Source organism: Drosophila teissieri, chromosome 3R, assembly GCF_016746235.2.
Source record: "Drosophila teissieri strain GT53w chromosome 3R, Prin_Dtei_1.1, whole genome shotgun sequence".
Lineage (NCBI taxonomy): Eukaryota > Metazoa > Arthropoda > Insecta > Diptera > Drosophilidae > Drosophila > Drosophila teissieri.
The window spans coordinates 23609878-23623564 of record NC_053032.1 but is presented as its reverse complement, the minus strand read 5'-3'; the positions used below and the strand labels follow the sequence as shown (position 1 = coordinate 23623564).

General features: G+C 43.5%; 3 protein-coding genes across 3 annotated transcripts; 2 read left to right on the top strand and 1 right to left on the bottom strand.

The window, feature by feature from the left end:
- Positions 1-1033: 1033 nt before the first annotated feature.
- Positions 1034-6985, bottom strand: LOC122619080 (acetylcholine receptor subunit beta-like 2). Its single transcript, XM_043795789.1, has 11 exons — positions 6818-6985; positions 6396-6589; positions 6212-6340; positions 5967-6152; positions 5781-5913; positions 5590-5717; positions 3423-3598; positions 2860-3012; positions 2695-2774; positions 1906-2012; positions 1034-1412 (listed from the first exon to the last, which is right to left on the bottom strand). Exons 1-11 carry the CDS (start codon positions 6873-6875, stop codon positions 1197-1199), a joined length of 1560 nt encoding a protein of 519 aa, XP_043651724.1. The 5' UTR covers positions 6876-6985; the 3' UTR covers positions 1034-1196.
- Positions 6986-7400: 415 nt separating this feature from the next.
- On the top strand, positions 7401-9994 carry LOC122619079 (zinc finger protein DZIP1). The gene is made up of 5 exons (XM_043795788.1): positions 7401-7624; positions 7680-8464; positions 8523-9250; positions 9305-9461; positions 9523-9994. Exons 1-5 carry the CDS (start codon positions 7531-7533, stop codon positions 9967-9969), a joined length of 2211 nt encoding a protein of 736 aa, XP_043651723.1. The 5' UTR covers positions 7401-7530; the 3' UTR covers positions 9970-9994.
- A 251-nt stretch (positions 9995-10245) lies between these two features.
- LOC122619081 (serine/threonine-protein phosphatase alpha-1 isoform) lies at positions 10246-13310 on the top strand. The gene is made up of 5 exons (XM_043795790.1): positions 10246-10676; positions 10809-11157; positions 11542-11827; positions 11886-12033; positions 12290-13310. The coding sequence occupies exons 1-5, from the start codon at positions 10628-10630 to the stop codon at positions 12439-12441; spliced, it is 984 nt and encodes a 327-aa protein (XP_043651725.1). The 5' UTR covers positions 10246-10627; the 3' UTR covers positions 12442-13310.
- The last annotated feature ends 377 nt before the right edge of the window (positions 13311-13687 follow it).

Genomic DNA, 13687 nt, shown 5'->3' with positions numbered 1-13687 from the left:
GGACAGCGACAAACATGCACAGCGGGGCATGGCCCGTAGAAAATATGAAAAATGTAAAACAAAAATCTGGCAGAAACTTTTCTAATTTAAAACTGCCAGCACACAAAAAAAAAAAAACGAAAAGGGAAATGCCAAAAATAAAATAAAGTACAGCGAAGAAACTCAGAAAAACGCCATTAAGTAAGGGGGTTGGGCGGCAGCAGGGAGTTCCTTAGCAAATCTTAATAATATCTGGATCACAGTCATGCTGAAAAGGGTGCAGCGTAATAGGCGTATGTAATTACATTTTAAATTAATATTTTCGGGTGTCATATCTTACAGGTCAGCTTACGTACATGCAGTATCATAACTTGAAGAGCCACATAATATTTATCACAGGGTGTTTTTAATTCCACACTTGAATTGCCGAAAATCCTTTGTATTCTTTCCTGCTGCTTTTCATCATCAACACGCCTTATAGAATGTTAACCCACCTCCTGCCAGTCAAAGTGCTGGGCAAATGATGTCTGTTGACAGTGCCGAAGTGAAAGTCCTTTGCCTTTGCCAGCAGGACCTGCACATGCTGATGAATGCGAGGCCAAGAGATTTCAACTTTCTAATTTAATGCGACAAGGAGACAAGTAAGGCGACAGATACACAGACACAGAGACAGAGGCACAGAGACAAAGACAAAAGGCAACGCAGTGTGCGGAGACAAATAAATGATACTGCAAATTATTTAGGCAGCCAACGCGGCGTATGCGCAATGTCTGCTTGACACAGCATAAGCGAAGTTGATGCCATATTGTTTTTTGGCTCTCGCCACGAAAACGCTTTATTTCCACACCAACAAAACTTTCGTGAAAAGTCATCTCTTAATTGAAAATTAACAGCAACAGAACAGATGTCATTGTGGTTTTCGGTCTGATAGCGGCTGTCAATTATAATAATTCCAAATACTTGGGTTAGACTTCAAGCTGAAGTGCAGCCACAAAAGACGATTTAAAACGGAATTTTTTTATTTAGTTTCCATGTTTTATAGCTAATTCGGTTTTACAGCATTTGCGGGAAGATGATAAACACTTAAACATAAATCGTTGCAGCATTGCCCAGTCAGTTGGAAGCAACTGATTTGATTGCGCATCATAAAAAACAGTTCCGAGCCTCGGAAGCATTGTTAACTCAGACGGGAGGAGCCCGGGACCCCAGGACCCCAATTAGGTTAGGACCTGACGGACAATGTCCGGCGGCAGCATGAAATTGTTTTTGCGCAAAGGAATCTCGCTCAGCTGGCGGTCGATGGGCGACCGGGTGTCATACAGCGACGGCGACTGGCATATTATGGCCAAGGTCCCGAACACACAGGACAGCGTGAAGAGCCAGAGGAAGAAGCGGTCCAGCACCATCGATACGAACTTCCAGTCCTCCACAATCTGCGGCGATGAAACAATAAAAAAATATAAAATAGAGTTTTAATATCATTCGTATCGTTTTTGCGGCTGAACGAAATTGGTTTTATACATTTTCGACGACTGAAAAAGGAGGGTGCCTAATAAAATATGGCCCTGCGGCTTTCAATAAACTTGAGTCGCAATAAAAGTGTAAAGTTATGATTTAATATTTCACAATTGTTTGCTGCACATTTGGGACTTGGCTCAACGTTCAATGCATTCAATTCGAACTTAAGGCCAATAAACAATAATAAAAATGCCAGGCGAAAGAACCTTCCCCTCTTCGCCAGACGCCAAAAAATATGGCCATGTAAACAATAACAAAGCCAAGGACTCCAGCCATCATCCACCAGCCAGCAGCCAGCAGCCACCATCTAGGATCTTTAAGGAGGACACGCGTCAATAAAAATGGGCAACAAAAATAGGAACGAGCGGCGCGGAGATGGCGGCCAAGTCGAGGAGCCTGTGTACCCACCTCGTTATCCTTGTCGGCATCCTTGATGTGCTGCGCAATAAATCTGACCGCACGCAACGCCTGCAGCACTTCGGGTGTTAAGTTGCGCGGTATCACATTGTCGGAATCTGTCAAGTTTCCGCCATGAAATGGCAAAAAAATTGAAATAAAATATTGGAATAATAAATAAATGTGAGTATCAAGAAAATCCCAACCGCCGGCTATCTATGTATGCATCTACATATGTATGTATGTATGTACGGGTATGTGGGCATTTATGGGTTCGCATGAGTGGACAAATATTTTGGTCGCTGGCAGGACGCAAATTAACGCCGCCAGGCAAAAGGACTCTGGCTTAACGAAGCAACTAAATTATGCACATCCCTAAGATGAAGCATGACATTTCGGGGCAAGGTATGAAAACGTATAAGAAGTTTGGTTTGACATAAGTTAATTTTCCATTTATATATATTTTAACAAGCTTCAAGGAATATTTTCTAGTTTATGTTTGTATTATTGTATTTATTATGAACACAAATTCTTCGTCACCACATGGGCGCAAGTTGAAAAAATGGTGAATCATTTATCTCGTTGTAAAACTCCCCTTTGAAATGCCTTTGACCACGACCATGCTTCACATTCAACGGCATAAGCGGTTTTTGTCGCCCCATTTTATTGCATTATTTGCGCTGCTATTTTTTCAGATTTGTCTATGTATGGGTGTGTGTGTGTGATGTATTTGATTTCAATTTGATGCCGGCAGACATGCAAAATATTTGTGTGTTTTATGGTTAGATTTCGCGCACTCACCCACAGAGTTCTGCATGCCATTATCGTAAGCGCCATCCTGGCTGTCCTTAAACTCGCTGGGAAAATCGCTGATGCTGTCACTGGAGGGGGAAAAGCAGCCAGCACAACACAAACAGGCAGGCCAAAGTCAAGTGTTTGCTTTCAATTTCGCGAGTTGCCACTTACCGCACATCGATCTCGTTGGTGTACCCGTTGCTCGGCGTGGAGTCGTCGTAGTCGGGCAGGGTGTACTGCGTCCGGCGCATCATCATCAGCTTGGGCATGAAGTGCAGGAAGAGCTTCCGCACCAGCGGCGACATGTTGTGCGTGGAGGGCGATCTGTGCCGCAGATATATAGGCATTGGAAATATACCACCGAAAGCAAAGGAAGTCGCCAAAGTAATGGGAAGTGCGAGCTTTCTAGCTCTTACAAAATTGAGGTACGAGGTATGAAGTACGAGGTACGAAGTACGAGGTATGAAGGCCTTCAGTACAACGAACAAGGTACGAAGTACAAGGTACTAGGTATGAAGTACAAAGTTCGAGGTATGAAGTACAAGGTACAAGGTATGAAGTACAAGGTACGAGGTATGAAGTATGAAGTACAAGGTACGAGGTATGAAGTATGAAGTACAAGGTACAAAGTATAAAGTATGAGGTTCGAGGTATAAAGTACAAGGTACGGGGCATGATAGTGGACTTTAAAGGTGGGTTTTTTCCCAAGCCTTTTTCCCCGATTCGAAACTCACCTGAAATGGATGTTCAGCACGCAGACCGTCGTCCAAACGGAGAGCGAGACGAGTATCATGGTAAAGAGGAGGTACTTGCCCAGCAGGGGCACCGCCAACGAGGTGGGGGGGATAATTTCGGCCAAGAGCAGGAAAAACACGGTCAACGACACGAGTATCGAAATACATAACGTAACCTGTCAACGAAATGTTTACACAATTTCCACCTGTCGATATCTCACGGCTATCGCTGTCCACTCGATCCGACAGAAACACGAGCCATCAAGCGGTCAAACGGTCAAACAGTCAAACAATCAAACCAACAATCAACCAACAACGACATTGAACACATAACAACAACCAAATGAAAACACAATCATAATAATTTGTTTAATTAATTAAGCCAATTACTGGTACGAAAAATATCACTGTCCAAGGAGCAAATATCTTGTAATATTTACACTCCAAGGCCATAAAATAAACATACGAATACATTAACAAACAATTGGTTTTAAACAACGAAATGGCTACGTACTTCAGGACTGCAGGACTGCATCGCGTATCCTGTGACCAAGCTAAGGACCCACAACTACCACACTCGCAAACGCACAAACCATCGGCGTGGGACAACCTGCACCCACCCACATCAATCAATCAATCATACGAAGTTTACACGAAAACAATCAACACCAAAAAAAACCAAAGAAACAAAGCGCATTTTACTACGTTTACATGTGAACTTTCTGCGTACGAGTGTATTTGTGTCAATAAAAAGATTCGCGTAGTTTGTATCACTTTTTTATCTTTTTTTGGGGGGGAAAGTTCTTAAGTAGTTAAGTTCTTGACACGCAAACTGTTTCATTGAGTCACTTTATATTTAATTTCTGACAGTCTTGTTGAGAAATTATTTAAAAGCTACAAGGATAAAGCTGACTTTTGAAAATACTGCCAATTATGAAAGCGGATATATCAATATGGAACCCAGAATGTATCTACTATGATATATATTACCTTATGAATTTCAATAGAATTACATGCTATATAAAAACAACTGAAATTCAGTTGAAGTCGGGTTCATATATCAATCTCGATGGGAACATGTATGTATCTTTACTTGAGCAATACGACTGAACGAACAAAATCTAGGGCAACGATAAAATGAATTCAAGAACAAACTGCACGAGTCCAGTACGTGTTTGTTGGTGTGTGTTTAAAGTGGTGAGTGTGTGTGGGTGTGGGTGTAGGTGTGCCTGTGCTGAATGCAGGTGTCCTAGGTGTGTGTGTTTGTGTGAGTGCGCTGCTTAATTACAAGATACGCGATATGGAAGTGGCTTTTTGACATTTTGAATTCGACTCGATTCGGATTCGGATTCGGATTCGGATTTGGTTCAATGTCGATATCGATGCGCATTTGTATGCATTCGATGAAAATTTACGTTATGAGATTTCTCAACTCAGGACAGCACACATGATATTCAGCAAAAAGTGTTGTATTCAGGATATACATATGTATAATATATTCATATATATTTTTCTGGAACTTAAATATCTGTGTGCTGCTTGCAAAAATTCTGAGAGTCGCTGCTGCGAATTCGGAGCTGATTATTTGATGGATAGATAGAAAAAGCTAATTATCATTATGATGTACACATTAGTTAAAAATTGTAGCGTAAAATAGAGAGAGTTTATGATTGGAAAAGAGCAGGAAGTTCAAGTTGAGCTCTTCTCAGAAAGAATTTGGAAAGTATTCGTTTTAGAAATTTTCAAAAGCCAATTTAGAATTTTATAGTACATGGCTAGGTAGTACAAGAGCTCAGCTTTAGGATAGCAGACTTGAAAGATTGGGTAGTGATAGTTAAAGTAATTGAAAGGAGTACGATTTGTGCATATGAAAAAGATAGCTCATCTAAGGTATAGGTTTATTGTAGAGTTATTGTTTTCAAGTGATGTAATTTATAGGGAGTAGTTAAGTGAATTTGCATTGGAAATTATTTTACAAAATTATTTTTTTTAAAATATTAAAAAACAGTACAAAATATAAGAAACATATGTACAATAGCTACAATAAAGTTTTATAAGTTACAGGAAGTCTACTTCTACGTGAAAAATGAACAAAAACATGCCACGTGCTCAAAATAGGGATCACTCTGAGATTTTGATCGGAGTTTGGAGGATCCATCTTCGTTACCTTTTCGCCCGAATCGCTGGGCAAATAGAAGACCAACACCGTGAGGAACGTTAAAGCCACACAAGGTACAATCAAGTTGACGGTATAGAACAAGGTCTTTCGCCGCATGGTCAACTTGAATGTTATATCTGTATGTAGGTTATAATAATTACAAATGCAAGTATATCAGGTGCACAACAATATAGGCGTACCTGAAAACGGTTCCAGGGTATCAGGGTAATACTCCTCATTCTTGGTAGCCGGCACTTCCAGTATGTCCCATTCCACGGACAAGTAGAATTCCGTGAGGTCAATGCCAACTTGCACTAGGTTGCTGCCAGGAACCTGAAACATAATGCGTTATTTATTATATAATTCAAATTGCCTAGAAACGTAACCTGATCCAAATGCTTCAGATCCACTTGGGCACCATTGTAGGTCCATGAACCGAACTTCATGAAGCAGATCTGTTCGTCGTACGGAAAGTATTCGACGTTCATCTCGCAGGATGACTTGTAAATAGCAGGTGGCTCCCAAAAGACTTCGCCCGTGTACTTCAGAGTGGCTTTGGTCATCAGCGTTACCTAATCATAGATACTTTAGTTAAATATGAACACTTAATACTGTGGCCATCGAAGCTTACTTCATAGTTGCCATCCCAGTTGTTGTACAGCACAATATCCGGCACCCAAATGTGCTCAGATGGCACATAGAGCTGCTCAACTCCGCCGTATTCCTCCGGATCCCAGCGCAACTTGTAGTCGAACCAGCGCTTTAATGAAATATATTTACAATAGATGATAATAGTATATTGCTGTAATAGCTACCTGCTTCACCCACAGATTGGTGGTCATCACCTGGTTCTTTAGGTTGACCTCAATCAGCTGAGACAATTTCAGACCTAACCAAACCGTCAGCGTCTCCGTGTTGTTCACAACGGGCCTAATCAAGCGATTGTAGTTGCTCAACAAATCATCATAGAGACGTTTGGTGTCCGGATTTGCCTCAAAACTTATTGGAGCTGTGGTTGCAAGTGGTGGAAATTCGGAGAAAAACAGAGAAAAATGCCAAGTTAATTTCCCAAACAAATGCTAAATATCCCAAAACAAACTTCTGCGCAGGCGCTACTCTCCAGCTCTCTTGTGGGCGCAGCTTCCTGACATCTGTCAGATACTTGGGATACAGCATCGGGGTATCGGAATTTTCACAGGATTTTCCTCGCACTGACGCACAAGTTTTCCCAGCTTACCCGTGGAATTGGCCAGCGGAACCAGTAGGAAAACACACAACAAACTCCAATGCCACATTTTGTTGCTGTTTTCTCTGGCTTTTTCTGCAATTTATTGCTAATAATTGAAGTTCTTTAACTAAACTAAACGCATTTTGCCAGGCGTTTTCTTTTAACACAACCTCACGGTTGGAGAGTCCAATCACAACTGAGTTGTGCTTTTTGACAGTTGCTCTAAAGGAGATGCTCGATAGCTCTTAAATGTTTTATCTGAAAGGATCCTGAAAATTATCGTGCTTGCGCGGTTCTTTTAAATTTATTTACAGAAAAACACTCAAAAAGATACAAAGATACTACAAAAAGCTACAATAACTAAAAAATTATAATAGATATAAATACTGATATTACTTGAATGTAAAAGATTATTCTTTATTAGGAATCCTTTTTTTTATAATATCATACTTGTAAAAAAAGCATTTTTTAAACTCATTCTGTTATACACAGAAGTGTTATACTTAGCTTAGAAAAATTTCCGAGGCTCAGCAACCCTACTTCGCACCTGTCGTCCTGACAACCTGGTTGCTTTGACAACGCGTAACCGAAAACTGGGGAACACAAAGGGAAACTAGTGGGAAATCAAGTTTGGCAAAGAACGGAAGCAAAACAAAGAAGGCGAAGCAGAAGTAAACAAACTTTCGATTTTTTTCAATCGTAGGTGATTCAGATTCAGAGCAATGGGATTCAAGGGCAAATATCCGCAGATGGTCCGGGAAACGGGCTTTAAACTGAGACAGTATCGCGATGGTCCACTGGATTGGAGGCTTATGGGTAAGGAATATTATGAAAATAAGAATTATTAGGTTCATAGCGGTATTTCTGGCAGGATCCTATGAAACGGAGAGGATTCTCAGGGAGCAGAACTTCGAGCTGGTGGACAAGGCGTTGGCCCACCTTTCGGAGGCTCCGCTGGGCACTGTCCTGGAAACTCACATTCTGGACAGCGGCATTGCGAAGTACTTTGTGATGTCACAGTATGCCATACAGTATTTGATGTGCTGTCGCACCTACCTGGACGAATGTGTCACGGATCTGAAGGAGGCGCATACGACGGCCCAGGAGGAGATAGCCACGCTGCGCAAGTCCCTGAGCGAGTCCAACAACGAAGTGGTGCAGCTGCACAAGAGAATCACTCAGATCGAGGCCATTCGCGAGGTGGTCTACCCCTGTCATCTGTGCACCAAGAATTTCATCAGCAACGAGGCCCTAAATGTACACATTGGTCGCAAGCATCGTGTGGCTTCACCGCCAAGTCTGACTTCCGCCACGGGGAAGGAGAAGGATAGGGATAAGGCCACCGATGTGCACCTGATAAACACCATCAAAATGGAGCTGGAGATCAAGCAGCTAAAGGAGCGCCTGAATGCCGCCGAGCGGAATATTAAGGAGCGCAGCACGGGATCGAAGCGCGTAAGTCCGCGCCAGGAGCAGCGCACCGTGGGCATCCAGAGCAATCTGGCGGAGCCCAAGGAGAAGGACGAGGACAGCGGAGAGGCCAGGCAAAGTGAGGCCAGCGAAAGGAAAGAGCAACTCACAGGATTGGCGGAACGACTGAGCAACTTCGAGGAGTGGCAATCACAGCTCAAGCACAGCAACGAGCAGTTCATACAGGTAGGATCACCTATTCCTTACTCCTGTGGGAGCACCATTACAATTGATTTCCTTCCAGGACATTAACAAGCGGCTGGAGGGTCTGAGCCAAGCGCTCGAGCAGAGTAAACAGGCTTCCGGCAGCACGCCTCCGCTGGAGGATCGGGTGGCCACACCGTGTCTGGAGGATCTGGAGCGCATACTCACCGAGAAGGTGGCAGAGATTGGAAAGATCAGTGCACACAGGCTGGAAGAGGTGGTCTTCCACCTAGAAGTGGGCTACAAGGAGAAACTGGAGGCCCTGGAGCGGGAGCTTAAGCAGCTGAGTGCTCCAAAGGTGCAGCCACAGCCTGTGCAGACTGTGCCAGCTGCCTCGAAAATACCCAAGCCGGTGGTTCTCAAGGAGGAAACCAACATTGATCGCATTCGCAAGCAGGTGGAGAGCGAGTTCCTCAAAAAGAAACATGACGATGACACCTATTCCATTGAGGAGGCGCCTCGAAAGAGTCCGGTGAAACCATTTCCGCCGCTGGTGACCCAAGTTCAAGTGGTGGAGAAGGAGCAGCCAAGTGCTGGTAGTTCGGGCAGCAATCCAACTTATACGAAATCACCAAGGGATCATATTTCTAGTAAGCCGGAAACGAGGGAAGCGACGGACATCAGCGAGAGTCTCAGCCAAGAGGAGACGGAGAATGAAGAGGAGCGTAGCCTGACAGAGGAGGAGGGCACTGAGGTTTCCGCCTCCGAGTCGGAAGCAGCCAAGGATCCCAAGCCAAAGACGATCAAACCTTCAGGAAGGATTATCAAGTAAGTCCTTTGATGTCAACCTTTCTTGAAGCATTAATAATGCCATACTTTTAGGAGTCCTCAAAAACCACTTACCCGCAAGGATGCCCGGAAGATGGTCAACCGGAAGTTGATGCCTCACGGCTTTGACATGAAGTCCAAGGGTATTTCCCATACCTCCCTGAAGAGGGTCAACTCTGAGCTGACGGAGCACCGCAATAAACTGAAACTGGTAAAGCCATAACTCCCGCAAACTAACCATGAACAATTGACCATTTTTGAATACCCTTTAGCAATATCCACATTTTTATGCTACTCGAAATCGCATACGCAAGTTTGTTGAAAAACTCTGCTCCGCCAAGTTCTCGGAACGTGCGGAAATGCTGCTAAAGCACAAGAGTCCACTGAAACCCATGGAGGTTCCAGGCAAAAGGATCGCCAGATCCGCGACATCTGAAAAGTCTGAGGAGGATATGGCCAGCTCCCAGGACGAAGAGCAGGCGGATGAGCAAACGGATAGCAGCGAGCAGGGATCGCGAAGCTCCAGTCCTCGCAGACCAGTTAGTCGCGATTTCAAGGCTCGTCTGGAGGAGATTCTGGTCAAACCGGCGGCCACTGTGCGAGGAGCTTCCAAGTCGTCCTTGAGTTCGCGGCCAGTACCGCTGCCCAGGAAGCGGGTGATGTTCAACACCACGGAGGACGGAAAGAGCTTCAATGACAGCGATGATAACTTAAAATGAGTCAATAAATCTTTCCTCTAAAAAATGTTTTTTTTAGTTTTAGGTGAATTTAATACATTTGGTATGGATGTCGACGACACATTTTATATCTAATAATAACCATTAGATCATAAGTTAATTCGATTTATTTATAAATCCTTACCACTTTTATCAATGGATTATATTACAGGGTAACAATCTTAATAAAGTTTCAAATTAATTTACAATTTCCGGTCACACTACCTGCCACCGATAGCTGCGTGCTGTGCAATCGATAGCCTATCGACCGCGCTGTAAACAATCGACGTCACTAACCAACGTAGAAGAAAATTTTTTAGTACGTCGCGAGTAAAACGTGCATTAAATGCAATAAAAGGGCAGCTGGCGAGGGAATCGGAACGATTGCAGTCAGCCAACCTCAGAGGGGCCAGCAAACGAGGCAGTGAATCCGCGTATCCGTGCATCCGGCGGACCAAAAAGGGCGACATTAGCGCAGCACCGAGTTTCCATCCGCACACGGACACGGCGCAGACACACACAGGCGCACGCAGCCCGTGCCCATCGATGAAATAACATACATAACGAACGTATACCGAAAATACACGGGTTACGGGTAATAGCAGTTGCACCAATCGGCGGATAAGCGAAATTCGGGAAGCGCAGCAAGCGGGCCACAAAGATGTCGGATATCATGAACATCGACAGCATCATCTCGCGTCTGCTAGAGGGTAGGTGGTGCTCCATCTTTTGATTACCTTGCCCCCCCTTCCTCCCATCCTATATACACATGCCTCGCCAAACCCAAACCACCCACTCTTATCACCTGAATGCAATTTTCCCTGTTGTCTTTGCCATTGCAGTGCGCGGCGCACGACCGGGAAAGAATGTGCAGCTGTCAGAGAGCGAGATCCGGAGTCTGTGCCTCAAGTCCCGCGAGATATTCCTGTCGCAGCCCATCCTGCTGGAGCTGGAGGCACCGCTGAAAATCTGCGGCGACATACACGGACAATACTACGACCTCTTGCGCCTGTTCGAGTACGGCGGCTTTCCGCCCGAGTCAAACTACCTGTTCCTGGGCGACTACGTCGATCGTGGCAAGCAGTCCCTGGAGACGATATGCCTGCTGCTGGCCTACAAGATCAAGTACTCGGAGAACTTCTTCTTGCTGCGCGGCAACCACGAGTGCGCCAGCATCAACCGCATCTACGGGTAAGTGGGGATTCCAGACGAAGCTAGATGAGGAGCGGGTTCCGAACAGGGATTGAAACTGATTTAGGGTCCAGTTTAGATTACAGCAAACAAACTCATTTGATTACAGTTTATATTTCGCCTACTATTTATTTCTGTCGACTATGAACTTTCATGCAATCTACTAAACAAATAGTTGTTTATTGTTTACGTGAGCTTTAAACTTTTCCCAGACATATTTATTTCTACCTATGCGTCCGATCTTATTAATACTTTCTAGTTTATTAGCGCACACAACTACATCCATATCAATTAAATTAGACATACTCCACATACATAAAGTAAATGCCACATTGTATAGCAATAATCCATAAAATTACTCAACTAATTGCATTTAATTGGCAGGTTCTATGACGAATGCAAACGTCGCTACACCATCAAGCTGTGGAAAACGTTCACGGACTGCTTCAACTGCCTGCCGGTGGCCGCTATCGTGGATGAGAAGATCTTCTGCTGCCACGGCGGCCTGAGTCCAGATCTGTCGTCCATGGAGCAGATACGACGCATCATGCGTCCCACAGACGTGCCCGATCAGGGACTGCTGTGCGATCTGCTGTGGTCGGATCCGGATAAGGACACCATGGGCTGGGGCGAGAATGATCGCGGCGTGAGCTTCACATTTGGAGCAGAGGTGGGTTCATCACATAACACCATTATCCACAAAGTTGTTTAAACACTCGCTCTTGCAGGTTGTGGGTAAATTTTTACAGAAGCACGAATTTGACCTGATCTGTCGGGCTCATCAGGTGGTGGAGGATGGTTACGAGTTCTTTGCCAAACGTCAGCTGGTTACGCTTTTCTCGGCGCCCAACTACTGCGGGGAGTTCGACAACGCGGGTAAGTGTTCATCGTGCGGGGACTTTAGTCGGAGATAAACCTTGTTTATTTGGAGAATAGTCATGAAGCACCCTTGTACTGTATGATTTTACATACCGATAACCTGTCGGCAAGTGAAAGCTGGCAACCAGATTTCATTTCCACTCGGAAAATGCGCATTTTAAAATAATCAATAATCAATACCGAGAATGAAACAACCCATAAACGACAAACTGCTTCTAATGAATTGATTAATCATTATTGATTACGCTTACAGGTGCCATGATGTCCGTGGACGACACATTGATGTGCTCCTTCCAGATATTGAAACCCGCCGACAAGCGACGATTTGTTTATCCCAACTTTGGCAGCTCAGGACGTCCTTTGACACCGCCACGTGGGGCCAACAATAAAAACAAGAAAAAATAAACACTGCACACCTCGAACAAAGCACAACAACAGCAACTACAAACGGCCACACACCCAAAACAAAAAAATAGGGAAAATGGAAAGGAGAATCCGTGTCCACATTCAACGGAGAGCGCAGAAAGTTTGTTTTTATCAAATACGTGTAATCGAATCGTGAGCAACGTTATAAGGGGTATATGAATCTACACAAATTAGCCTATTTTTCATTTAAAAAGAAAAAACAAAACAATTAAGAAAAACAAAACGAATGAAATGAAATCAAGATAAGAAAAAAGCAAAACACAAATCGAGACACTTTAGTTCAAACTAATGGTAGTGTAAGACACTGCATAAGCAAGAATATTTTATCTCCTAATGTATTAATTTTGTTATAGTTTTTCCTTGCGCAAAGCCCACACCCACTCACACACACACACTGACACACACACACATGCTCAGATCACCCGTACCGTACAGTAGATACGATAAGTGCACGCACCGGTTGTATTTTAATTTGCATTTCTATCTCGCACAGCATTTTATTTATGCCGATCCTGGCGGCACTTTCGGCAGTCTTTTGGCAATGGTTTTTAACCACACTCTTCTGTTCTTCCTTGTTTTTGCGTATCTAAAAGAATATTAGCAAATGGTAACAATGTTAACTTTTATGTTAATTAAACTGTACGAGAATGCGTTTAAAATGTGAGTTGAGGTTAATACATATTACATATGTACTCGAGGCACGATTTATTTTTGTAATATTGTCTTAGAAATTTTACATCGATACATGTTTACTTAGTTTTAAAACGAGGAAAGCAATTTTAGTTGCAAGCTACATAAGTTTGAATTGTTTACACCAAAAATATTAAAATAAACAAATATTGTGAATATTTTTTAACTCTTTGCGTTACACACACACACACGCACATGCCCCGCCCACATGCAAGCACGCACACACGATTTTAAGGAAAACCCTGAAAAGTATGTTTATATACAAAAAAAAAAAAAAGAAACCCCAAATTGAAAATCTACCTTAAGGCGAACGCTTTTCAGCGGCACTGTGTGCTCTCTGATGTGCTGATGTCAGCGACGAGGCAGATAATGTTACCCCCTCTAAATCCCTCGCCCACACGAAAGGAAAGCAGCCCCAGAGTCCCATTAAGTGCATGTGAAACTCACACGAAAATACAAAAATACAAAATCGAAACAAAAATATGCAAGTAATGAAATATTTGTAAACAGCAGCGCAACAAACACACAACAGGCA

Excerpts from the sequence above, each read along its gene's own strand:
- LOC122619080 (XM_043795789.1), bottom strand. The coding sequence starts at position 6,875 with ATGTGGCATTGGAGTTTGTTGTGTGTTTTCCTACTGGTTCCGCTGGCC. Across the intron at positions 3,599-5,589 it reads CCAGCGATTCGGGCGAAAAG|GTTACGTTATGTATTTCGAT; the intron begins GTAACGAAGATG and ends TTTCGTTGACAG. Across the intron at positions 2,013-2,694 it reads TGGCATGCAGAACTCTGTGG|ATTCCGACAATGTGATACCG; the intron begins GTGAGTGCGCGA and ends GAAACTTGACAG.
- LOC122619079 (XM_043795788.1), top strand. The coding sequence starts at position 7,531 with ATGGGATTCAAGGGCAAATATCCGCAGATGGTCCGGGAAACGGGCTTT. Across the intron at positions 7,625-7,679 it reads ACTGGATTGGAGGCTTATGG|GATCCTATGAAACGGAGAGG; the intron begins GTAAGGAATATT and ends TATTTCTGGCAG. Across the intron at positions 9,462-9,522 it reads ACCGCAATAAACTGAAACTG|CAATATCCACATTTTTATGC; the intron begins GTAAAGCCATAA and ends AATACCCTTTAG.
- LOC122619081 (XM_043795790.1), top strand. The coding sequence starts at position 10,628 with ATGTCGGATATCATGAACATCGACAGCATCATCTCGCGTCTGCTAGAG. Across the intron at positions 11,158-11,541 it reads AGCATCAACCGCATCTACGG|GTTCTATGACGAATGCAAAC; the intron begins GTAAGTGGGGAT and ends TTTAATTGGCAG. Across the intron at positions 11,828-11,885 it reads GCTTCACATTTGGAGCAGAG|GTTGTGGGTAAATTTTTACA; the intron begins GTGGGTTCATCA and ends TCGCTCTTGCAG.